Here is a 23,921-nt window from a genome sequence, read left to right on the forward strand (position 1 = left end):
AGGGTGGGAAGCAGGCCTTCCCTGTCACTTGTAATCTTCTCACATCCAGAGGCATCTTAAGTCCTTTCTAAACACGTTGATACTGCCTGAAATTCACCGAAAAAAACACAGCCTTTGTTTGTGTTAACAGGATGAGAAAGTGCAAGGCTTCCTGTTATGTGTGTGTGACAGCTATAGATAAGCAGAGACCTCTGGACAGGAAATCCGCCCAACTTCTGCAGTGTGACTCGTCTGAACCTTAGGAGCTCTTTTTAGACTGAAGCACCAACAGAATGAGACGGTGCTGGCCAGAAAATGGGGGACACGCTGGAGAAGAGCTCTGAGGAGCCCGAGATCTCTTTGGACAATGAGTGTTCGACAAAAATGGGGGACCTGGTGGAAGTCTCAAGTGGTGAAAAGGTCAAGTTTGATGATACAGGTCTCTCTCTGGTGCTCCAGAATGGCCTGGAGAACCTTCGGCTTGAAAATTCCCTTACAGATGTCATCCTGTGCGTGGACAACAGGGAATTCTCCTGTCACCGAGTGGTCCTTGCTGCAGCAAGCAATTATTTCAGGTAAGGCATGTAAGAAACAAAACCAATAAACTTACTTTGCTTCTTAGGCTTGAAATTTAGATCTCGAAGGAGTGTAAACCGGGTGCTAAACTGCAAATTTGCAGTGAGTCCGTAATTCCTGACACCTTTCAGCTCTTTTTTTAAAGTTGGAGACTTAAAGAAAGCAGGTGCCAAGTTGTGGATTTGCCGGAGTTCTGATACCAGCACTCAGCAAGTCAGCTGGAGGCATGCAAAGAAACGGAGAATGGTTGGCAGACAAGTGGATGAGAAAATGGTGTTTTAACCAAGTATCTGTAGCCCCTTGTATTGTCCCTTTGGGATTCAGGCAAAGAGGAATATTCATTCAGATCACATGGTATTTTTATTGAGATAGGAGTGGGTTTGTGGAACTTGATAATTTTTCCCATTACCATTCTGCGGTAAAAAGATATATTGCATAAAATTGTTGAGGAGGAAAGAGAAGGAATTTTCCATCTTCCCTAGGGTTACCGAAAATCAATTGCAATACGAAATATCTCCTTGAATGCAATTTTACCATTTAACCCCGTCCTTCTGGTTCTCTTGAGTTTTTCATTCTTTCAGTACTACAATAGATTGTCTGAGACTACTGGCCAACAAGAACAAATTTTAGACGCACAGAGGAACTCGGTATCAGCTTTAACACAGATTTTCCATTATCGTTTAGACAATCATATTTGCATGGCTGGGATTTTTTTTTCTTTCTTTTTTTTACTGCTAAAGTGGTCAGATGACTGAATAGCTACAGAGGAAACATGAGAAAAAAGAACCTGTGACCACTTGTGCCATAGCAGCAATCTGATTTTAATGGAGTCTAGTAAGCTTTGCTGGTAGTGCCTGGAAGAACAGTTCTGCTTTTATCATCTCATAATAGAGATTGTATCTGTGAATATATGGAGATAGGTATTATTGCTACAGATAGACTACATGTATCGCTTATGTGAAAATGTGCAACTAAAAGCAGAGATGCCCAAATATTTCTTACCAGCATTGTGTGCAGGAAGGAGAGCAGATGCACAAATTAAAATCAGAATTACCATAATGATACTTCGACAAAAAAACAATTCCTCTTCCACTGTGAGGAAAAGTGCTGCAATCAGAAGGGACTTCAACAGTTAAAAACAGGCAAGACAGTTTTCTGCTAACTACTGTTGGCCCGTGTTGCACTGAGCCCTGAGCTACAGCCTGTCCCTTTGAAGGAAGGGGGATACCTGGCTGGAGATCATCTCATCCCAAGGCAATTGCAAACGTGTGTAGGGTCTGCCCCCCTGGGCGCTTGTGTTTGGCCTGGCTTCCCACGGAGTTCAGATTTATTATATCACACTGTCTGCCTCTCTGTCAGTGCCTCTTGTCATGACTCTTTGGGTTAGCTTCAATCACGTTTGGCAGAGGATAGAAATCTCAAAACTGAAGTTCCCACAAGTTTGATGGAAACCAGTAGCTAGGCAGAGGAGACATGCCAGGATTGGGACCCCATGGTGCTCAACTGGGTAACGAGCACCGCGTCCTGGCCAGCCAACACATGCAGTGCCCAGAACCAGCCAAAGCACGCGCTGCCCTTGCTCGGCCAGACACAGGCAGCCAGCACAGAGCTGAGTGTCCTGAGAGGGACGGTAAAATGTGTGTGAGAGGAATAACGAGAGAGAATGGAGGGCTGAGGAAGGGGAAGCTGAGGTTACTGTGAAGAGGGAAAGGAGGACACAAGTCTGCAGGGAACTGAGCTTCACTAGTTCTGCTACTCACAAGGTGGCTTGTTTCATCTTGCTATAATTCACTAGAAGCTGCATGGGCCCAAAGAAAGGAGAGATTCTTAAATCACACTATTCCTGTGAGTACTTTCCATGCTATTACAGGGCCTCTAACACCAGTGCACAGGAGCAAAGCAAAGGGACCCTGTGAGTCATGGGCTTCATTCCCCTGCAACAGCATGTTACACAACCCCCTTCCTGAACGTTGGGTGCCATAATGCAAACAATCTGTAGCAGCTGACTTAAACACAGTTAAACAAAGTTAACAACTTCTAGTCCTTCCTTTAGCACTGCTTGAGAGTAGATTAGTACTTCTGACACGTCCTGCATCTATAGACATAAAAGCATTAACTCTCCATTTACCCGGATGAAGGTAACAAAGCAGAGGAGAGAAATACAAGCTGACCAAGGGAGAGCAGTAGTTCTTTACTCCTGCACTGCCCAAGGTAGTGGGAGAATGGGGCTGGGAGAGGTTGAAGCAATATTTTCAGAGCATCCTCAAACTCCAGCATGGTTGTTTGAAGTCAGGTTCATAATTCCAAGCACAAGCACTCCAGTGTGGGTGGGTGCTTAAAAAGTGCTTCATAAAACGCAATCCCTCATTTATTTCATTGAGATTTCTCCCTGTTTTTTCTAAATTTACCAATTTTTAGGTATCTAAATTTGGCTCTAGGCCCTCACTTTAGATGTGCATTTCTTAGAGAAAATGTTGGTTCAAAGGCTTAGTTTAGAATTACACAGGGGCAGGAACCAGGAAAACAGACAACGAAATTAGTAGCCACATCTGAAGGATTTAGAGCCCCAGAGAAAATAATCACACACCTCTCTGGGTAAGTACAGAAAGGTTCAGAAGCAGCATTTTAATCCTCAGGAGAGAAGCTCAGCCTGATCAGTCTTGAGTGGTGTCAGGGTGTTCCCTCCGGTTGGCACACAGGGTGGGAATGAGGTCCACTCCATCTGAGTAGAAGGAAGGCCACTACAGGAGTCAGCTCTCCTGGATAGTACTGCCCTATTCAGCCCCGCCACCTTCTAGAGAGGAGTGCTAGTGGGAGAGCACGGTGCTTTAGATGTGTGATTTCTGCAGGTTGCAGCCATGTTACATGAATCTGTACCCTACAAGATCAGGAGTGGATGGCAGCTCTAACGCAATTTCACAGATTAGGAGACAGATAGGTGAAAGCACTTTGACAAGATCCCTGTGCAAAGCCTCCACCAGAATCCCAAGGCTGGTTTCTGAGCAGCCTTGCAATGGTGTAGTGCTGGGTATCTCTAACTGACTTCCATCAAACACTTCGGCTTTGCGGGACGGAAGTGAGAGCTCTCACCTCCCCGACAGGGATGGTTAAATACAAGACCGGAGTCACCAGTTTAAGAGATAAAAGGAACAACAGCAGACAACACCTGCATCCTACAACGGCATATTTCTCATTCAGATGAAGCATTCGGCACCTATCAATCCCGTGCAATTGAAACGGGCTGTTTTGTACAAGCCTCCCTGTCAACATTGAAACCCCATTCCCAGGGCGAAGTGGGTACTGAAGACTGGATGTCTTCAGTACTGGATGAAGTGCATGGCCGTTCTTAGTTGGTGGAGCGATTTGTCTGGTTAATTCCGACTGTTGTTTTCAAATGGCCACCTGCCTGCATGCCCCAGACATACAACATTTGACGCTGCCAAAAGGGAGAAAAGCTAAGGAGAATCCCAGTCTTGCACTTACTGAAGTTAAGGAGCATTTTGTCTTAATGCCTTTCAAATACTCTGATTTCAGTGGCAGCAGAAACTGGACCATGGAGCAGAGCAGTGAATCAAAAACCTCTAACGAGCTGAGACGAGTGAAGGGAAAATGAGAATTTTGGCTGAGCATCTTTTCTGATAAGTAACTTCTCTGCCCAAGTTCCCTGCTCAAAAGTTAGGTCTCTTTATCCAAAAGGCAGTTTTATACACTGAGATAACTAATACCAGCTCTCTCTTGCTATAAAATCTCTGCTGAAGCAAGTAACAGGTAGCTCTTGGAGCAACGAGCAGCTGGTATCTTCCATCCATTTGCCATTCACCATGCCTAACTGCTTTGCAATAAAAACTGTTTACATGTTGGTTCCAGTAAGATGTGTCAATCAGACAGCTTTATTCTGGCACCGCTTTTACAAGAAAAGCATGGCCTAAGACTTTGGACCTCTAGCCACTTCCCAGGTTGCACTGACCTGTCAACATTGTACATGACTAATAAAGAAGGGCTTGGTATGCAGGGTAAAGAGCGCTTCTAATTACACTTTAGATCTGCACATGTTTTTCACCAATGCAGTTACAAGTGGACTCACGTACTTCTAGTCTGTTGAGCCAGATTCCAAATGATGTGAAATCTCGCACTCTGAATGCAGGGAACAAGACAGGACTGATCAAACTTCTAAATAAAAGCAAAAGCATCGGAAGAAATACTTAAAACTATGAATTGAAAACGCAGATGAAGATGCGTGTGTTTGCCTTGTAGCTATCACAAAACAAAGTGGATTTAAATAGCTCTCAGAGAAATTTCTGATTTATATCCCACATGAAATATCTGACTAGTGCCAAAGGTGTGTATAGTGGTCGCCTTTCAAATGCGGTATTATCCACCAAAGAAGAAGTGGTATCAACATGCATGAAATCACTGCGCTTTCTGGCTAACAGTAGTTCTAATTCATGATTATTCAAGTACTTCTCTAGCCAAGAGGTACCAACTCTACAATCCTACCAGAAGCTCCCAAAATTTAGCAGAGGAAAAGTCAGCCTCTTAATTAGAAGAAAATCCATAAGCCATTCTCTCCTGGCCCATCTGTGGTATTAATGGGGTCAAAGATATGTTGGGAAGCTTAGAGGTGAGGCTATCAGACATGTGGATCTGGTCTGGCCCTCAGGGTTCAGTCTAACTAGCGTTCTGCAGCTCGGAAGCACAGGGGTATTGACCTTGCAAAGGGTTATAAAGTACATGTGCTAAGTGTTAATGAAGTATGGGGAATGCCAGCGGCTTGAAGGTTTGGGCTTAATGAACTGGGCCTGTACTAGAAACAGAAAGAGTAAGAGTCTGTAAGAGGCCAGCAGGTGAGACATCACAACTGCTCTGCAGCATCATTCCAGACACAGAGCACTACTCAGGGAAGGTCCCAGCTGCCTTTTGCTGCCATGGAGCTCCAGGTCTACTGTAGAGTCTAGCTCTGGAGTATTCATCATGTGTGTATGCCTTATCAAACTCATGAGTAAAGAGGTATGAAAGCAACAAAAGGATTTTCCTTGTTACTTTGCTACAGGACTAATTGCATAAAATATGAAGCAATTGGAGTACTCTGTGTTGAAATCTCTATAACCAAATGTTTTCAGAATGCCTCATCCTGGCTGGGATGCAGTAAAATATGAACGTCTTTCTTTTCAGGGCCATGTTCTGCAATGATTTAAGAGAGAAATATGAAGAGAAGATCATACTTAAAGGAGTTGACGCAGAAACCATGAATATACTCTTGGACTACACCTACACCAGCAAGATGCTCATCACAAAGCAAAACGTACAGAAAGTCTTGGAAGCTGCCAGCCTCTTTCAGGTACAGATAACTCAAACGCACCGATCCAGTCCTGTTGCTCTGGCAACACCATGTCTTACCCTGGTTAACGCACTGCAAACTTCTCTGATTTCACGGGTACTGGAAGCATTTTGCTTCATATTTACTTACATTGTGGTAAAAAATGGCAGTCGCAGCCATGTACTGGAATGTTGCTGTGCTGGGTGCCGTGCAAACAGGCAAACAGACAGGCTCTGCCTCCAAGAGCTGCTCCCATGTGCTGCCTGCCAGGCAGCAGGGTTGTGTTGCTGGGACAGTGCTCCCCAAGGTTCAGGTCAGCCTGTGAAGGCCAGTCACCCTCCAGCCCAAAAGAGTTAGTGGGCACTGGCTGGCATGACCAGCCAGAGCAGGAAGCTAACTTTGTCTCTCCCTCTCCATTGCCTTGAGATGAAGGCTCACCAGCCAAAGTTAGCATCCTCCTTTGTAGGACTCTTGATGTAAAGGGTTTTCGTCATGACCTGGGACTTGTGGGAAGTCAGACTTGAGCAGCGTTACTCAGTCTTTGGTCCATGAGGTATTCACGTGTCCTGTAAATCACCTGTGAGGTCTACCAAATTGCAGTCCCTGGTACCAAGCTGCAAATTGCTAACAAATTGCAACCAGCATAACCTGCCAAGTGCCAATGTGTGTATGTGTGTCCAGTCTTTTCATAAAGGAAGGCAAGAAACACCTGACTCTGTAATCATCATGGTTCATTATGAACTTCAGATTCTTGAATCTTACACGGGGGGTTTTGCTCTGAAATGAACCTGTGGCTTTTGGGGTAATGGGAACTGGTACTTGCTGTGGGAAGAGAAGGGAAAGTTATCACACAGTGCTCGCCAAGGTAACTCAGAAAAGGTGGTGTAGCTTTAATGTCGCCTGGGGCTGGAGTGCAGTAACTTACTGACATTTTCAGCAGACCAATACTGCAAACTGTTAGCACTCAAAGGTTACTGTTGGTTCATTTTCAGGACACTTTTGTGTGTTCTTTTTGTTTTCTTCTGAACCTTTTTTCCTTAGGATCATTCCTCAGTTTTTTTTTTTCCTGAAACCATCAAAAGTATAAACTTACATTTTTTTCCCTTCTCTTCCCTATTTTTCATTAAAATTAAGATTAAATTTGATTCCCAAGGCTGGTGCTTTAAGAAAACTATCGAACGCTGTTAGAGTAATGATAAAATTGTGAGGGTGCCATGAGCGAGAATAGTAAACTAGAAAAACCTAGAAAACCAGGAATGTTCAACTAAAAGCAGTGATCCCAAGTCTTACTGCAACGGTCTTGGATACTATCAAGATTTATAAGGCCTTAAAGCCTCTCATTATACACGGGTGAGGGTTTTGGCTGAAAATGTGTTTTGTGTAAAAAAGATTTAGTAACTACTAGCATTCTGCCAGATTGTCTCTGCTATTTATACCGAAGAACAAACAGAAACAGTTGAAAGAGTCAAATGTTTCATTTCAATATATCAACAGCTGAAAAGATTAATTCTGCAATTTATTGTAACATTTTTGTTTGGGAAATTCTTTCCTTTCCAATTAATGACATCTGAGACAACCAAATTCCAAATAGAACTTTTTTACCTGACTAGCAACAATTTCTGGCAGTGCCTCTTTTCAATCTCTCAGACTTGACAAATAACCAAAAAAGAAATCACTTGCACAGTTCTAGATATTCCAATATAGATACTCTGCTTTTCTTCAGAAATTATTTTTGAAAAAGTTTTACATAATTATGCCTTCCCTTAGTCCCTTCCAATAAGTTTTGACCAAATGCAGCCAAAACTGACAGCAGGAGGAGGTGGAAGGCTATTCAGAGAGAGCAGAAGTACCCTCTGCAGTGTGCTTTGTACACAGAGATTTCCTCCTGGGAGAAGCAGGTGAAGGGTTTGGAACAGGGAGCTGCTGAACAGCTAAGCCCCACCCTGAAGTGACCCAGACAAATTTTTTCCACCTAGAGCACAGTTGCAACATGAGTTCAATAGTCACCTCCTCTGTCTGGGCTGGTGGCTGCCCAGCCACCATGCTCACAAGGCTTCTGCCCACCCTGGATCCAGCCCAGCACCCTCTGCGGGGTGCCGCACTGCCTGCGGAGCAGCTCATCTTTTCACCTCTTGGTAGGGCCAAGATCTCAGCTGCTTCTCAGGGCTGTGGCAGAGAGCTCTGCTTCTCCCGCGGTAATTCAACAACAACCTTCAGACCTGCCTACACCCCTCCTGCTCCCCCCAGGAACCTCTGTATTACCCCACTCCCTCAGCATGGCTTGGGTGAGGGGCCACGTCAGCTGCTTTGGTGGAAGCAAAGAGATGGTGGGAGGGAAGGAAGCTTCTGAGCAGATGTAAAAGAAACAGTATTGTCGTGAAAGGCTGTGACAACCACTGCCATGGAAATGCCAGCTGCAGTGGGAACAGCAGGGGATGCCCCCGAGCTGCCTCGCTCTGACTGCTCTAAGCAGAGCAAGGCTGCTCTGCCCCCAGGGCACAGCTGAAGCACCACCAGCCTGATGGCCTTACTGACTCCCAAAGCACCTCTCATCTGTATGTTAATTCACTTTTCATGAACAAGACACTATAAGGAAAATACCTTGTCAATTATCTGAAAACCACCCTGTAGCCACTTAGCAGTGAACAGCCAGGGTGGCTGTCGCAGGACAGTTCTAGTTACACCGCAGCCACTGCGCAGTGCCAGCCGTGCCAGCCAAGAAGGCATGATTTGCTAACAAAGGGCTTCTGGGCAGCTCCAGGTTGGAGATCGGTTCGCAGGCTCAGAAAGCTGTCAGCTCCTCAGAAGGCCACCCTGCAAAGGCCGCTGTGCCCCTTCACTGCCCAGCTGGCTCCCTGCCGTGGGGCTCCCTTGGGACGCAGGTGTTACTGCTGAGCTGGGACGTGCTGCCCCTGCAGCCACAGGCAGAGCGGGTGGCTGAGGGCAGCGCAGCTGCAGGGTGCAGTATCTGACCCCAAAGTGTGCTGCATACAGAGAGGGATTATGAATAAGAGCCCTTTCAACCACTGTTCCCTTCCCTTTCTGGGGGTTATAGCAGGAGGCAGGACTGCTGAGACTGCTTACACTAGACAGTTGAATCAAAGCTGGGACAAGCAAGGACTTGAATGGGGAGAAAAAATTTTATTATTCAAAGAGAAGGCCAAGTGGAGGCCAGGTAAGCATATGGGATGTCTCTAGCAAGTAAGAACCTGGATTCAAAGGGGTATTAGGAGAAGGACCCAGTTATTAAAGAAACTGTTCCCAGGGAACAGGGCTTTTAAAATGCCTAGGGTGGCATTAGGAGGGGTACTCGCAGAAGGGAAAGAAGAAAATTTTAGAGCTCTGCAAGAATAATCAGAGCAGATGAAGCAGAGGCTCAGGGGTGTCTTTCTCTTGGGTGCTCTCCTGAGTCACCTGCTCTCATGGGACTGACTGAAGCATGCCCAGCAAGTTTGGGGGATTTTGGGGGGGAGTTTTGTCTCTAAATGAAGGGAGTGGTTGGGAGACAGTGCAGCATGGAGATGAGGAGGAGCAGCCAGGGAAAGTCCTGCCTTGATATGCTCCCAAGTGGTCTGACCTCTCTGGTTAACCCTTCGGTGGTGACCGTTTCTCACACCCACACCTCGCAGTTCCGCATTCATCTGGCCACAAACACAGCTACCCAGCGCGATCAGTGGCGCCTGCATGCCCGTTAGACCTGTGTGCACCACCTGGGAGAAAACCCTCTGGTGTCATCTTGTGAGTATCGCTCTTAACAAGCCACGTATAAACCATTAGAGCACTCTACAGTGGTTGGGCCATAGGCTGGTGAGAACGTCATTTTGGTGTCTATTCCCAGACTTGTGGATGACTTGATGAGTGACCTTGGCAAATCCCAGATTTGTTTTTTTGCATGTCATTACTGCCAACTTTTAAAAGGCTAATGCTTAACCTGCCTCAGGTCTGAGGACTACCTGACGTTGGCAGAGTCCTTTCAGATCCTCAGGGAAACACACTGGTGAGTTCAAAGTGTTAACCTTGTGCTAGCCCAGAGAACAGGCAACGCGAGCGTGGCAGGCACCGAGGGGCTGCCGAGCTCTGCCGTGGTGCCACATCGTGCCGCTGACGTATTTATATCACAACGGCAGCAACATATTCTGAGACCTCGTGTACCCTTGTTCATCAGTCAGTTGCATTTCTCTAAACTCTTGACCACATCTAAATGTAAAACAGGAACCAGGTAGTCTGTACGCAGTGTCTGCGATCGCTCAGCCCTGGTAAACAGTCTAAATGTGTCAACACGACACTGCCAGGTCTGGAAGATTCTACCCTAACTACTGAAACAAATCTACATACTACAGTATTTAAAAATGTTTCGCTTCCTCTTTGCCCCTAAATTACTGTTGTGCAACTTTCCCCAGTGGGACAGAATGAGTTAAAATCATTTGCTTGCTGACGCTGGATGGAAAAAGGACCCAAAAAGCATGGACGGAAATGCACAGCATCAGTTCTGACCCATCTTTCTGTATGTTGCTGTTTGCACTGCTCAGTGGCAAAACCAACATGAAATACTGATGTCCTATCCGTATCTGAAATCACAGAGGTGATGGAAAGCCCAGGATGAAGCACTGTAACTTATATGTTCTACCCCAAACTGGTTCCAAATTCCTGAATAATCACCAGCAACCCAGCTCACATTGTAGTTCATGGCAAATGCCCTGCAGACATCTGTGGTCCAGGATCTGCACATTTGGGACCCTCAGGTGGGGCTACTGTGCAAAGGAAATTAATGACAGTAGTTGTGATGCCCTATTGAACGTAAACATGGGAAATTCTTTGATTAAGCAGACTCTGTATGTAAAATGCACATCTATGTTTTTTTGAACCAATGGTGATGACAAGGAAAACAAAGGTCACAAAAACCTCCGAAGGCCTCCCCCACAAGAGACACTTGCCAGACAACCCTGGCTGTCAGGCAACTCAAAGATTTGCTGATGGTCAATTTCTTCCTGCCACGTCCCCCAGTACAGGACAGCATGCCCATACACTCTGGGGGGACCACACTTTGGCCCAAACCTCCCGGACCCCAGCACTCTTTTTCCACCACCCTTGCAAGGCCTCAGACACATTCAGAGTTTGGATGGTGGGAGCATAAATGCAGACGGTGGAGCCACCTGCACTCCAAAACCAGACTCCCTTCAAGTTGATCTGAGCTGACATGCAAGATGAAGGAGGGTAAGCACATCTGAAGCCTGAGGACCTTATCTGTGTTTTGTAATTCCATGTTGCTAGTGCTTTGAGATTTCATGGAGGGAAGGGGAATGGTAGAAGACCCTTTACTTTTGTGAAACAAATAAAATTATGACTGTCACAGGTCTTCTGTGTCCTGCAAGAGGGAAAAGGAGTAATACAGATGCAGAGGGAGAAAAAACAGTGGGAGGAAGAAATTTTCATTTCAGACTGCAGATTCTGGGAGATACCTGTCCTCGTATGACTGATTTCTTGTCTCCCCCAGCTCTTTGCTGTACTGCGCATGGCTGGTTGGGACCCAGCCCCAGAGCTCCATAGCTCTCCTGTGATACAGTCATGCAAGTAACCACTCTGTGCTTATACATGCTTTTTCCGTCCATAGTTCCTTCGCATGGTAGATGCTTGTGCCAGTTTTCTCACCGAAGCCCTCCAGCCAGAGAACTGTGTCGGCATCCTGAGGCTGGCTGATGCCCACTCCCTGCATAGCCTGAAACAACAAGTGCAGAACTACATTATCCAGAACTTCACCCAGGTCCTGAACTACGAGGAGTTCCTGGAGCTGCCGGCCGACATCCTCTGCAGCACGCTGAAGAGTGATGACCTCTATGTCACAGAAGAGGCACAGGTGTTCGAAACTGTAATGAACTGGGTTCGCTACAAGGAGTCGGAAAGGTTTCCTCTCCTGCCGTACGTGCTGGAGAACGTCCGGCTGCCCCTCTTGGACCCCTGGTATTTTGTAGAGACTGTTGAAGCCGATCAACTCATTAGACAATGTCCAGATGTCTTTCCTTTGCTCCAGGAAGCAAGAATGTACCATCTGTCAGGCAATGAGGTGAGTAAAAAAGGAAGGTATTTGCTGCTCTTTCTAAATGTCTCATGCTTCTGCTCAAAAATCCCATCGGAAGGAGCAGCACCATGAGGCAGAAAAAGGTACTCACACTGAAGTTTCACTAACTGATGCTACTGAAAAGTCAAGGTGGGCCTCACCAGTTATCCTGCTGATTTAGGGAGTTTAGAAGCTTTGGTAGGTTGTTTTAAAACAAAGTGTACAGCTTCCTGTTTATGAACCTCTGAGCTCGACCCTTCGTACACACACTTGTACAGCTAAACAAAGACTCCAGGTGACTTCCCTAGTAAAAAGGCAAATGGTGTTACTCCTGATACCTCACCCTCTTAGCTATTATTTCAAGCCTAAGAAAGGAAGAATAATTTTCTCACTAAACTGTGCCACAATCTGTAATGACTCTTTCAAATCTGAATATGTAACATCTCCATCTGTTACATATGGGGGGAAATGTTTCAGAGAGAACCTCCCGTGAAGAAGACGGTCTCTTCCCAGAGGAGAGGTCTGCCTATTTTCCTCATTTGCAGAGGTCCCTGCACCCAAAGAGACAGGTTCATCCTGACATCCAGGGGAGTCCTGTCCTGCCTGCTCAAGGTAGGCTGTGGTGGATCTCCAGTTCTTCAATTGCCCATCCTCTTTGGAAAGTTAGGTATCATCAGTCACATCTCCTGGCCCAAAATATGGGGTAGAGGGGAGAGCAACCAGAGGTCAGATTTCACAACGGGAGCAAAGGTATATGAGCGTGTGAGGAAACGTGTGCCTCCTCAGTCAGAGAGTCAGGGAAAGGCAGGAGGCCTCAGGAACATGTTGTGGATCCATCGTTAACAGTGGATGTGTCGCTGGCAGGCGGGGAGAGACCAAGGGCTCTTTGTGCCGGTGACTGTGTAAGACAGTACATGACGACCAGGGGCAGTGCCAGGCAGTCTGGTGGGAACTCCTCGAGGAAGCCTTGCCCCACTCAGCAGTGCTGTCAGGTCCACGCAGGACAGATAAAGGGAGTGTTGTTCAGGGTTGAACACTCATCTTCAAAGGGGCAGCCGTCAGAGGCAGCCCTGCCAGCTATCCTCCCCGGGGCTGACGCCTGGCAATGGTGACAGACGGGTTAAAACCAGAATTCTGAAAGCTGGCAAGTTCTGGGACAGATGTTTTAAAAAATTTGCCTAATAATTTGCTAAACATAGGGAAAATACAAGATTTATGTCTGTGTAAATAAATTTTTTTAATATAGATAAATTATGCCAATTTATAGAAACATGTTAAAAGTAGAAAGAGAAGTAAAACTGTAAGCAAGCTGCCTACTGTCACAGCATTTAACCTGTGGGTCCACGGAGTGCTTCTCTGGGGCATGCAGAAGGTAACAACTGCAATTACCACAGAGGAGTGCAGACCTCTCCCAGACAAGTTTGAGGGGCTGTAAATTGGCAAATGCCCTGTGATACAGCATAAGCAGAGGAACAACTTTATGTACTCCCCATGTCTTTTACACTGCATTTCTTCCAGTATGAAAAATTGGGGGGTGGGGGAGGATAAAGAGGTTATTCCTTCTATCCTTAGCGTAGAGCCAGCATACCTCGGGACACTAATGCACTCATTTCTACTTGCTTGCAAGTATTTCCTCCAAGCAGAACACAAGTTTCCAAGCACCCCCTGCATTCTTTGCTCTTGGTGAACATCTACCCGGGAAGTGACTTTTTCCAGTGTCCCTGAAACAAAGACCTGGTCAATAAACTGAGCCAACAGGCAGTAAATTAGAGCTAACCACATTTCAGAGCCTGGTGCTGGCTTTAAGTAAATCTTCAAATTTTGGCTTAAAATTAAGACTTATAAACAAAGAAACAAATAAAAACCCCCACAGTTGAGAATTGTTATTGCTTTGACACTTTAACATATCTCTTCAGGACAAATAATGAGAGCACTTATTTTCTGCTAGCCTAACTGCAGTCTTGCTCTCTCCAAGCTCCCCAGGGCATACACAAACCTTGGGGCCCTCCTAACTTGCCCTCACTCTGTCAGCCCAAATAAAACCTGTCCTCTTCAGCTGACTCACATGCACCCACCCTTGTCACTAGTGCTCACCTTCATAGCTCTTGGTGCCGCCCTGGGAATTCCCAAAAGCAACGAAGTCCAGTGTTGGAGAAATCCTGCTGAAAGAAGGATGCAGAAACCTCTACTGAATGCTTCTAGGATGCTTTCCAGGCTTTCAACTTAGACAGCATTTGATAATTGGTTCAGCTGATGTAAGCCAGTTGTGATTTGCAAAACAGGTAATCAGAAAAAAGGTCACCAGACCTTTCTGTAATTGTAGGTGTAAGTGCCCTGTGTACTCACTCTGTCTTGCTTGCATTTAGATTATTACAGAAAGAACCAAGCCCAGGATGCACGAGTTCCAGTCTGAGGTGTTTATGATCATAGGGGGCTGTACAAAAGATGAGAAGTTTGTAGCAGAAGTGACTTGCCTGGATCCTTTGAGGCGAAGCCGCCTGGAAGTAGCAAAATTACCAATCACAGAGCAGGAGACGGAAAATGAGAATAAAAAATGGGTGGAGTTTGCATGCATTACGCTAAAAAATGAAGTCTACATATCGGGTAAGGAACAAGACATTGGGAGTGGAAGAGGGGAGCAGAGGGTTCTCATAATTGTTTCCAGCTTTTATCGAGAGCATGCTTGAGGCAGCTTTAGGAGAATTAAGCACTACAGGTATTCCTAACTCTGGAGCTTTGGCTTTGAACAGGCTCCACAGAAGCACTGGATGTGTGAGGACACAGCCTAGTCCTGGTTTTAGCACAGGATCCCTTTTCAAACAATATTAATCTATATACATGGCTACTTGTGTGCGGCACCCTAAACACTCAGTGACTGTGGTCACGGAAGGGCCCATGAGAACAGTTTACGAAACATAAAATGAAGAATAATTGCTCCAGCATCTTCTTATAACCAGTCCATTTGCAGCTCCACATGCATAAGCAAAATCCTGCCAGAATCTGACTCATTCTGCAAGGATCAGTAAAGAACCTGCAGGGAACAGTCACCGCTGTTTGGCTGCTACCTGAAAACTGCACTTTCAGGAGCATTTCAACAGCGGATCAGGCAGGACTGTAGAAGCGCCCACTTGCTAACGGCAATATTAACTATCAAAGCCAGATGAAATCCAATGGTCCAGACACACAGCATGGGTCTGAACATAACATTTGCAGGCCCTCATCCTGAGAGCTTCAGGAGGCACATTTAATTCCCACACAAATACGGTTGACCTTCATGTAGGGGTTTGATCCTGGAGCTACAATTTTTACTTTGATAATCAAAAGGGTTAAACTCAAGCTTGCTAGTCAGTTTGACAGCTGGTTTTGATGGCCTGTCAAAAACAAGTTTGATGATCTCATTCTGCTTTCCAAAGAAAAAGTGACAGCAAGCTGATAATCACTGTCACGTTACAGACCACGATACAGAGCAGTGCCTCCATGAGTAGGACACTTTTTCCTGCAAAATCATCCACCAAATTCTATGTTCACTTAAAACAGGACAGTAGAAAGGAGGAGGGAGGGCTAAAGTGTGAGTGCTTTGCTTAAGTATGAATAGTGGTCCATTGCCTTTATTCAAATATCTTCCATTGCATTCTCCTTTTTGGGAATCCACATATTTTTATCACCTCATTACAATTTAAAGTTTATTAAATCTTTATCCTGGGATAAGAATTAGATTATTCCTTCCCTAGTTAGAAATAAAGGAGGTTTTTCCTTTCAGCCCACCATAGGGTGTTTCTTTTTACCCTGGTGGCAGACCCTCTGTTAAAAGTTAGCTGTAGAGGGGAACCTAAGTCAAACATCCCGACTAGGGAACATCCCTCACACCTTCACACCCTTGAGTTGAGAGGTCTCTTTTCCATTTGCCTTTAATCTCTTACCCTTTCCTCTCTTTCAAGGTCACAGGCTTTTTGTTTCTTCTTATTCTTGCCATCTTTTCCAGTGTCTCTTCTCCGCTTTTCTTTTATGCTCTAGCCAGGCTACTTCCAGGCCAGGCTAACCCCTCCCCTGCTATGGTGAGTCTAAGCTGGCTTTCCTCTTGTTGCTATTCTCACAGGTCCTCTTTCTTTCTTCTCTGCTTAATTTCATATTTTTGACTCCCTCCTTCCATTCCCTCTTAGCCTTTCTCCTATCTGCTTTTCACCCTTCCCACCCAACTAAAGGGCAGAGTGGACCAAAGTCAGTAGTTTCTTTCCAGCTAAACCAAATTATTAGTGGCTCAATCCCGATTAAACATCTGCCTCCTCCTGTGTGTCCTTCTACTCTTGTTTCTTTCTTCTAGCTGCTGTGACTTGGTTCTTTCCTAACTTGACCTCCCCTCCCACATGCTCATTTTCCTCGGTATCTGGGTACAGTTTGGAGTCTTCCCTGCTCTTTTAGTATCTGAACAATAGGAAAGTTCTTTGCACAAGATTATGACTACTTTTAGATCGCCATTTCCCTGAACAGTTTAAATGCTTTGACTGGATGGACCGAAACACTACATTTGTAGTATAACTAAAAATGACATGAATTATCACTCACCATTCTCTTACTTTTACTAATTTAGTTACAATTTTTCCTCAATTTAGAAAGAACTGTGGTCTAGAGAAAGAACAGACACAAAATAAACCTCCAGTTGTCTCAAAAATCTCTCCCTGCCCCCTGATGTGCAGCAAATTCACCCGCCTGGTCCAGCTCAGGCTCCTACCAGAGGTTCAGCCTGTGCAGGAAAGAACAAGCTCATGTAAAAGGGAAATTTCAAGGGAGGGTAAGGGAAACACCTGCAGTCTCTCAGCCCCATTGTGTCCATGAATGCCACATTCAGGCCCTTCAGCCACTTCAGCTATTTGAGTGCAAATAAAATTCAACGCATACATGTGAAAAATACTGAGACAAAAGCATTACAAACGACTCTTTCTAGCATGCTAATTATCTCCTATTCAATCTGCTATTTGGCCCAGAGATGAGCTCCGTCACTTTGCAGTGATCTGCCTGCAGTACAGAATACCAATGAAGGCAGAGACTTTCTCCGTGGAATATGAATTCTGTTTTCAGTATATTCACCAGTGAAGCAAATGTTTAATCAGGTTGCAGGTGATGGAATAAGCTACTCAGTCTGTAAATGCGGTTTTAGGCTTAACTAGTTCCATTTGTATTGCAGTTACACCAAAAATTATACGCAAACAAAAGTGCTTGTTTAAAACACTACTCTCCGCTTTAGCATGAGTAAAGACTCACTTGCAAGTCAACTCTAGAGTGAGTTTGCAGGGTCCAATTTTGATCTTCAATCTATAAATATGAAACAAATCCAAGTCAGTAGAGAAAGAGATTTGAAGGAGAGGTACAAAAAAAAAAAAGATCCCAGCCATATGGTCCCAAGGTTGAATAGTAAAACTTCTAATATGTCATGCAGGACTACTATCAATTAGGAGTTCAGAGTCAGGTCTTCTATTTTAGGATGTAAACAACTAGGCTAGCTGACTGGATCTACCCTGCGCAAACTGGCACTTCCCCAGTGCAGGCCTGTCTTTGAGGGATTTGGCACTACCAACAGCAGCACCCTCCACTATCTTATTTAAATCATGTTTGTTTATTTGTCACTTCCCAGCATCCTGCAAAGCTCTGGTGGTGCACAAAAATTGCCTGCATATCACCATGCTGTGTGTGGTTGGTCATTACTCAGTGTTAATATGAAAGTGGTTGTGGTCTGGTAAAGTGGGGAACAGTGATTTATCTTTACTGAATATTTGGCTGTAGAAATTGTTCAGAGTTTCCTTCACTATTAAGTAAGCTAAATGTAGAAATTTTCTTCTTGTGTAACAGGGCCAGGCCATTGGTGTAGGTAATTAAGAAGCTAATAATAAGGACCAATGATTTATTTTCTATTGTGAGAGAACATTTTTAAATTTAAACATATTGGAGATTTTGAGTAAATACAAGCTATGCTATCATATTTACATGTGTCATGTACACTGCAGGTGGCAAAGAAACAAAGCATGATGTCTGGAAATACAACGCCTCCATTAACAAATGGATACAAATTGAGTATCTAAATATCGGGCGATGGAGGCATAAAATGGCTGTGTTGGGTGGCAAAGTATATGTCATTGGAGGGTTCGATGGCATGCAGAGAATCAACAGCATGGAAGCATATGATCCCTTTCATAATTGCTGGTCAGAGGTAAGATACTGCATCACATAACATTTTACTCATTTGGAACATTTTAATCAGAAAATGTTAGGGCTTTGGATTATAAAAATGAACAAGACAGGATCTAGTACAATTCTCTTAAGTATTTCTGGTCTGTAAAAACCCTAAATATTTTTTCTATAGAAATACGTATCCTTCAGAAAGTAAAATCACAGGATTCTTGCCAATCATTGCCTGTGAGACATCTAATGCCTAACTTTCCTTTTCTTAGTTGGCTTTTAAAGCTAGTAGTCCATAAATCAGTGAGTAAAAGCATAGTATACATGAACCAGAGCACAGGCTGAAAACTACTGCCCTGATACATAGTATATATATAATGTGTATATCAACCTGTGCATTATGTATGGTATGGGTTATACATTTAAGTTGAAAGTACAGGTTTCAAGGTAAACAGAATGGAAAAAAAACAGTTCTACTAACTGTACTTCAAGCAATGAGGAGAGTATTAGGCAGCCAATTAATCCATGAAATTAATGAGATTAGGCATCATAATGGCAGATATAAACCCTAGTTTTTAGATCATACAAAGCAATGCAGAGGAATCTAACAATCACAGCTGCAAGGAGAAAGATCAGTACGAACAAGTTTCTTGTGTTTTTTCACTGTACTTAAGTATGTAAAGGAGATTTGGGGCATTTCTGACATTTGCTAGCTTTTGAATTGTTGACAACATAATTTTAATAACAGCATTTGAACAGAGCATATTTTTATTAAGGAGTTTACAGTCTTAAGAAAAAGCTGAAACATACTTCTCCCTTATCCCTAGAAATATCATCTTCTGAACCCTACTGATCATCTTAAAAGGGATGTCTGACTTAACTCACGGTCTCCCACCCCGTAGGCATCAGTCTGACTACTCGAGATCAAAATGGTTACTAATGATTTTTTACGGTCACACAGGCTGCTCCCCTCATGGTCAATGTAAGCTCCTTTGCAGCAGCGAGCTACAAGAAGAAACTCTACGTGATTGGGGGAGGACCCAACGGAAAGCTGGCGACGGACAAGACTCAGTGCTATGACCCTGCGACCAACACGTGGAGCCTGAAAGCTGCCATGCCAGTAGAAGCCAAATGCATTAATGCTGCAAGTTTCCGTGATCACATTTATGTTGTGGGTAGGTGAAGCATTAATGTTGCTTCTTGTCTAGACACAGCAGGGCTTGTTTCTGTGTGTTAGTTTTACCCACAAACTCTATGGAGTGTAATCAAATGGTCAGATGGCTCTTCCTGTTGAGCTTAGTGAGGGATGGGAATCCAGCACATTCACAAACAGTAGTGAAGAGTCACCAAGTCAAACTCCCTGTTAGCGTGGTAGGTATCTTGGAAAGCTGGAGCTAGCCCAGAGACAACTTAAAGCCTCCAAAGGTCGGTTCAAGGTGGCAAGGGCATGACCTCATGGCTACATCATGTCCCCTCTCCTCTCCAGGGGCATTACACAGCCCACTGCATACAGGATTTATGTAGGGATATGAGTACTAGGAGCAGGTCATGGGAGCAGAGCCACTGACACCCAAAGACCCAGAGCTCTTCACTAGATCACACTTGGGGTTAATTCAGTCGATTGCCAGAACTGGAAGCAAAGATGGAAGAACACGTGTTTAATGGTGATGAGCTGAACTGTGGAGGGAGCCTGCACACATCTCCAGATGGTGCTGGAAAAACCAAAAGAAGGAAAGAGGAACATTTGTTTCCAAAACAGGAGCTCTGAAGAGTTCCCCCCGCCCCAGCCCTGGTGCAGAAAGTTTCTCACTTGCAGTATAATCAATATGGTGCTGAGGGCTGGCATAGAGCCAGGGTATCACCAAATAGTAAATGGAGTTCTGAAGGGAGATTTATAATGTGCATGTATGTGCACATACATATATATATATACACACGTGCACCTTGTGTGTATGTAAATACCTTGTGCTTCTCCTCAGCACAGGGATTGACATCACCCTCTTCACACAAGATGAGAGACAGAAAGAGAAGGCATGACTTACAGGCTAGCTGATACAACTCCCGATAAAATTTGACACGATACTCCAGTTACATTCATTCAGCATCTTTCACCAGTAAACCTATTGTTTCCTGATCTGAGAAACAAATCTAGTTCAATCTGGATAGAAATCAGCCCCACCTGAAGTTTAAAAGGTAAAAGAACATTTGGTTACTGCATCCAAAGCAATCAAATTACCCAGACTGATGAATTACCAACTGCCAGATGAATCACTAACTAATGTGTATGTTTTCAGTCTGCTCCAATTGGGAAATAAAAATTGTTTAAGGCACCTCACAGTGACTTGATCATCCCTGGAGTACTGGATTAGTATTGTCAAAACCAATATTTATTAGAACTACAGTAGATAAATATTCACTTTGCCAACAGGTAGGATCCCAGGCATTGTTGCAACTCATCCATAAGACCATGGCTTCAAGGTTTCCCCAGCCCCATTCTATACAGTTGAAGACAGACCCAGTCCCTGCAAATTTCAGACTAAGAACCATTCAGCTGTTGGTACTCGCAGGAGGGAATATCTTTCCATAGCTTTTCTTGGGTACTGAGGTATTGACCATTTTTCAGAAGAAAAGGGCCTTGCAAAATTGGAAAAAGTGCACAGGAAGTTTCAAGAATCACTGCAGATTTAGGAAACGTGGAGAAACTGAAGGTCACTCTCTGTTTAGCTTATCCATACGAAGATTACGAGTTCAGTCTGACAAACCCCTAAATGAGGAATGAGCTTTTGAAAATAGCCAGCTCCAGGTAGAAGGAGGTTTAATGGGTAGATGGACCCTGAAGTTAGAGGAGTCAGTGAAGAAATCATGTACCCATTTCTAATAGTGACAGCTTACCACGCCTAGTCCTTCATGATCTAAGCTCTTCTAAACAAGATTGTATTTTTCTAAAGTTGTGTCCTTAGCTGAAGCAGCAGGTATGAGAAAGGTCTGTTGCTGGGTGCACTGTGCTCACACTGCATGACCACAGCAGTTTGTTCTGGTCTTAAATTCCACAGCCTTATGAACAATAAGTGGCCTTCTATGGATCTGGCTTTCAAAAAAATAAAGTATCCTCTGACCTTGTTTTTTCTTAGCTTTGGGGCATAAATCATTCTTAGGAATGTCAGGAATGGAGCCTTGCTGAAGTGGGTGGTTTAGTTAAAATCTTTTACAGGAATGGTCAGTGCAAACTGATATCCATTTCCTCTCCAGGTGGGGCAATGAAAGCACTCTACTCCTACAGCCCCGAGGAAGACACATGGTGCCTGGTGACTCAGTTCACCCATGAGAGAGCCAGTTGTGGGATTTCTCCTTGCAACAACAAGCTGTTTATCACTGGTGGCCGAGATGAAAAGAACGAAGTCATTGCGACAGTGCTGTGCTGGGACCCTGAAACTCAGAAGCTGACAGAAGAGTGTGTCCTGCCTCGGGGGGTGTCTCATCATGGGAGCGTTACCCTCAGGAAGTCTTACACGCACATCCGTAGGATTGTGCCTGGGGCAGTTTCTGTCTGACCGTATGAGAACTACAAAGAAACGCGATACCTCCGTGCCCCTGTGGCACTGACTGCAATGATGATGTTTTTTAGCTGCAGGTAGCAATGGATGGAAATACCGCCACTAGGGTCCTCTGGGGAGTATCTGTATATATGCCCAGCCCTTGCATTTCCTCTGTATAGTATATCCTTAAATTATCTTAATTCCTTCCCTCCACAGAAAAACAAAGGGACCAGCTGTCGTTTACTCCTGCCAACACAATACCTCCAATCAGGCAAAGAAATGGGATGTGTAGGTGGGAAATTTACTTCCCAGCTGTATCTGCCCTGAAACGTGCTTGAACTGGCTCAGCATGGTCCCAAAGTCTGTTCAACTATTTATTGTGTTAAGTTGGATTTGCAGCACCTACTAGTGAAAAAGAGAAGGTGCTTCTTGGAATGAAAGATTTGTAACTTTGGTGAAACAGAACGTCATTTCCTCCAAAGCTGTGCTTTTTTCCAGTGGTTGGCACATTAGATTAAGTTAAAACTGTTTTGTTTGTTTGTTTGTTTGCTTGAAGACACTTTGTTAGTTTTTCAGTTCTGCATGACCAAAAAAATCCATCTGTTTGCAAACCTTGCTGTCATTCCCAAGAAAGAGACTGCACAGGCTGCAAATATAAATGAACGCTAATCTGGTTCCTCTGAACATTCATTGTAGCTGTTTTCTAATAAAGCAGACCAAAACCTAGTTTCCCTGTTGTTCTATTCTGGGGTGGTTTACTGTTCTGGCTGAAGCTTTTTCCTCTCACTGTTGCTGTACACAAGTGGAGTACCGGTGTCCCCGAGTGCTCGCCTCCCTGCCTCCATCCCCGCTGGGTGGCAGTGTTCTCCCAGGCTTTTTCTCACGGCTTTTGAGTTCCTGGAATGCAAACGCACAGAACAGCCTGCTGGAGAGAAAAACAGTTCCAGGTACTGTTCCCAGCCTGATTCCTGGGACCATCACATGCTGTACAGAAGGGGGAAATGTTCAACAGGCCAGGAGGGCCCGAGTCTCAAGTCCCAGCATCTGGGTCAGTTGTAGAGAAAGAAAAATAAACATTGAAGAGGTCATGCCCGGGACGCTCTGGGACACTCTTGGCCAAAGGCTGGGAACATATTCCCGTCCCTCCTCCCCTCCCTAGTTGCTGGAAAGAGCCAACTCACCATTAAATCAAGACAGAAGACACTGTGCAAAACAAATCTGTCCAAGCAGAGAGCAGTGACTCCTTCCAGCCTCTCTCCCTCTCTGGAATCTCTCCTTTTGCCTTATACAGTATTGAAAATAATGTTTCTCTCATGTTGGGCTGAGAAAAGAACATGGGTTCCTGAATTTCAGCACACTAATACCAGAGTGCTCAGCGGTACGGCGGGGCCCCAGACTGTACTGGTGAGTCTGCTGCAACCGTGCAGGCTGAGCAGGGCAGACACAGCCTGTGCGGTAGGTGCACGCCCCTCAACAGGTCTCCACTGTGTCCTTCCCTCAGAAAGACTGCGAGAAATCCTGTCTCTTCTGCAATTTCCCCATGCCTTGAAACCCACTTCTGTCATTCCGACCAATCCCCACATTTTCTTACTCTAATCTTCACAGTTCTTCCATTTTCAACTGTTTTAATTGTTCCTCTTCCTTCTTAATGCTCCTGTTGTTCTGCAGGGTGCAGCACTTCTCACATTTCCCCACTGGCCCAGATTATCCCATCCTGCTCTACTTTTCAGAGGGCATGAAGAAATGCCCTCTAAAAAAAAGTATTTAATTTCAAAAGGTTTTTGTGAAGAACAGTTACCAGCTTTGACTTGGCTAGCAGTACTGACTGGTCGACAGGGACAGAGAAGGTGGATGAATGGGGGTGGTCTCCCTTTCCCCTTGAGGACCTGCACTTCTGTACCTTTATCTGTTGCCAAAACTAATGACAGCAGCTGCTGAAGCTGACCAGTTCTTCCTACTGGGAATCATCCTAAAAACCAGTAGCTCTCAGGAGCTGATTGCTGATTTTCTCCCTGCGATGTCAGTAGCAAAACTTACATTTTTTTGCTCGAGAAAAAATAATCCACTGAGTTGGAAAAATGTTGTCCAAATAAACTTCTAAATACAAATTCTTAACTCCGTATAGCAGAGACAGACAACAGCCTCTTGTCTCTCCTGTGGCAGCCCCCCAGCCACACCTGTAGACCTTGGGCAAGCATGAGCCAGATCATTCCTCACTGACAAACACGAGACTGCAGAACCACAGTTTGGCTCCTTTCCCTCTCCTAACTCATGAGAGTCTCAAAAA

General features: G+C 44.8%; 2 protein-coding genes across 2 annotated transcripts in view; one reads left to right on the forward strand and one right to left on the reverse strand.

The window, feature by feature from the left end:
* The window catches only part of KLHL24 (kelch like family member 24), an 82,033-nt gene that overhangs the window by 40,443 nt on the left and 17,669 nt on the right, over positions 1–23,921 (reverse strand). The gene's annotated exons all lie outside the window — the stretch shown is intronic.
* On the forward strand, positions 200–22,357 carry KLHL6 (kelch like family member 6). Its single transcript, XM_009284275.1, has 7 exons — positions 200–554; positions 5,728–5,893; positions 11,484–11,933; positions 14,294–14,531; positions 17,927–18,129; positions 19,060–19,273; positions 21,348–22,357. Exons 1-7 carry the CDS (start codon positions 295–297, stop codon positions 21,647–21,649), a joined length of 1,833 nt encoding a protein of 610 aa, XP_009282550.1. The 5' UTR covers positions 200–294; the 3' UTR covers positions 21,650–22,357.

Source organism: Aptenodytes forsteri, unplaced genomic scaffold, assembly GCF_000699145.1.
Source record: "Aptenodytes forsteri isolate BGI_AS27 unplaced genomic scaffold, ASM69914v1 Scaffold278, whole genome shotgun sequence".
Classification (NCBI taxonomy): domain Eukaryota; kingdom Metazoa; phylum Chordata; class Aves; order Sphenisciformes; family Spheniscidae; genus Aptenodytes; species Aptenodytes forsteri.

Excerpts from the sequence above, each read along its gene's own strand:
- KLHL6 (XM_009284275.1), top strand. The coding sequence starts at position 295 with ATGGGGGACACGCTGGAGAAGAGCTCTGAGGAGCCCGAGATCTCTTTG. Across the intron at positions 11,934-14,293 it reads ACCATCTGTCAGGCAATGAG|ATTATTACAGAAAGAACCAA; the intron begins GTGAGTAAAAAA and ends GCTTGCATTTAG. Across the intron at positions 19,274-21,347 it reads TGATCACATTTATGTTGTGG|GTGGGGCAATGAAAGCACTC; the intron begins GTAGGTGAAGCA and ends TTTCCTCTCCAG.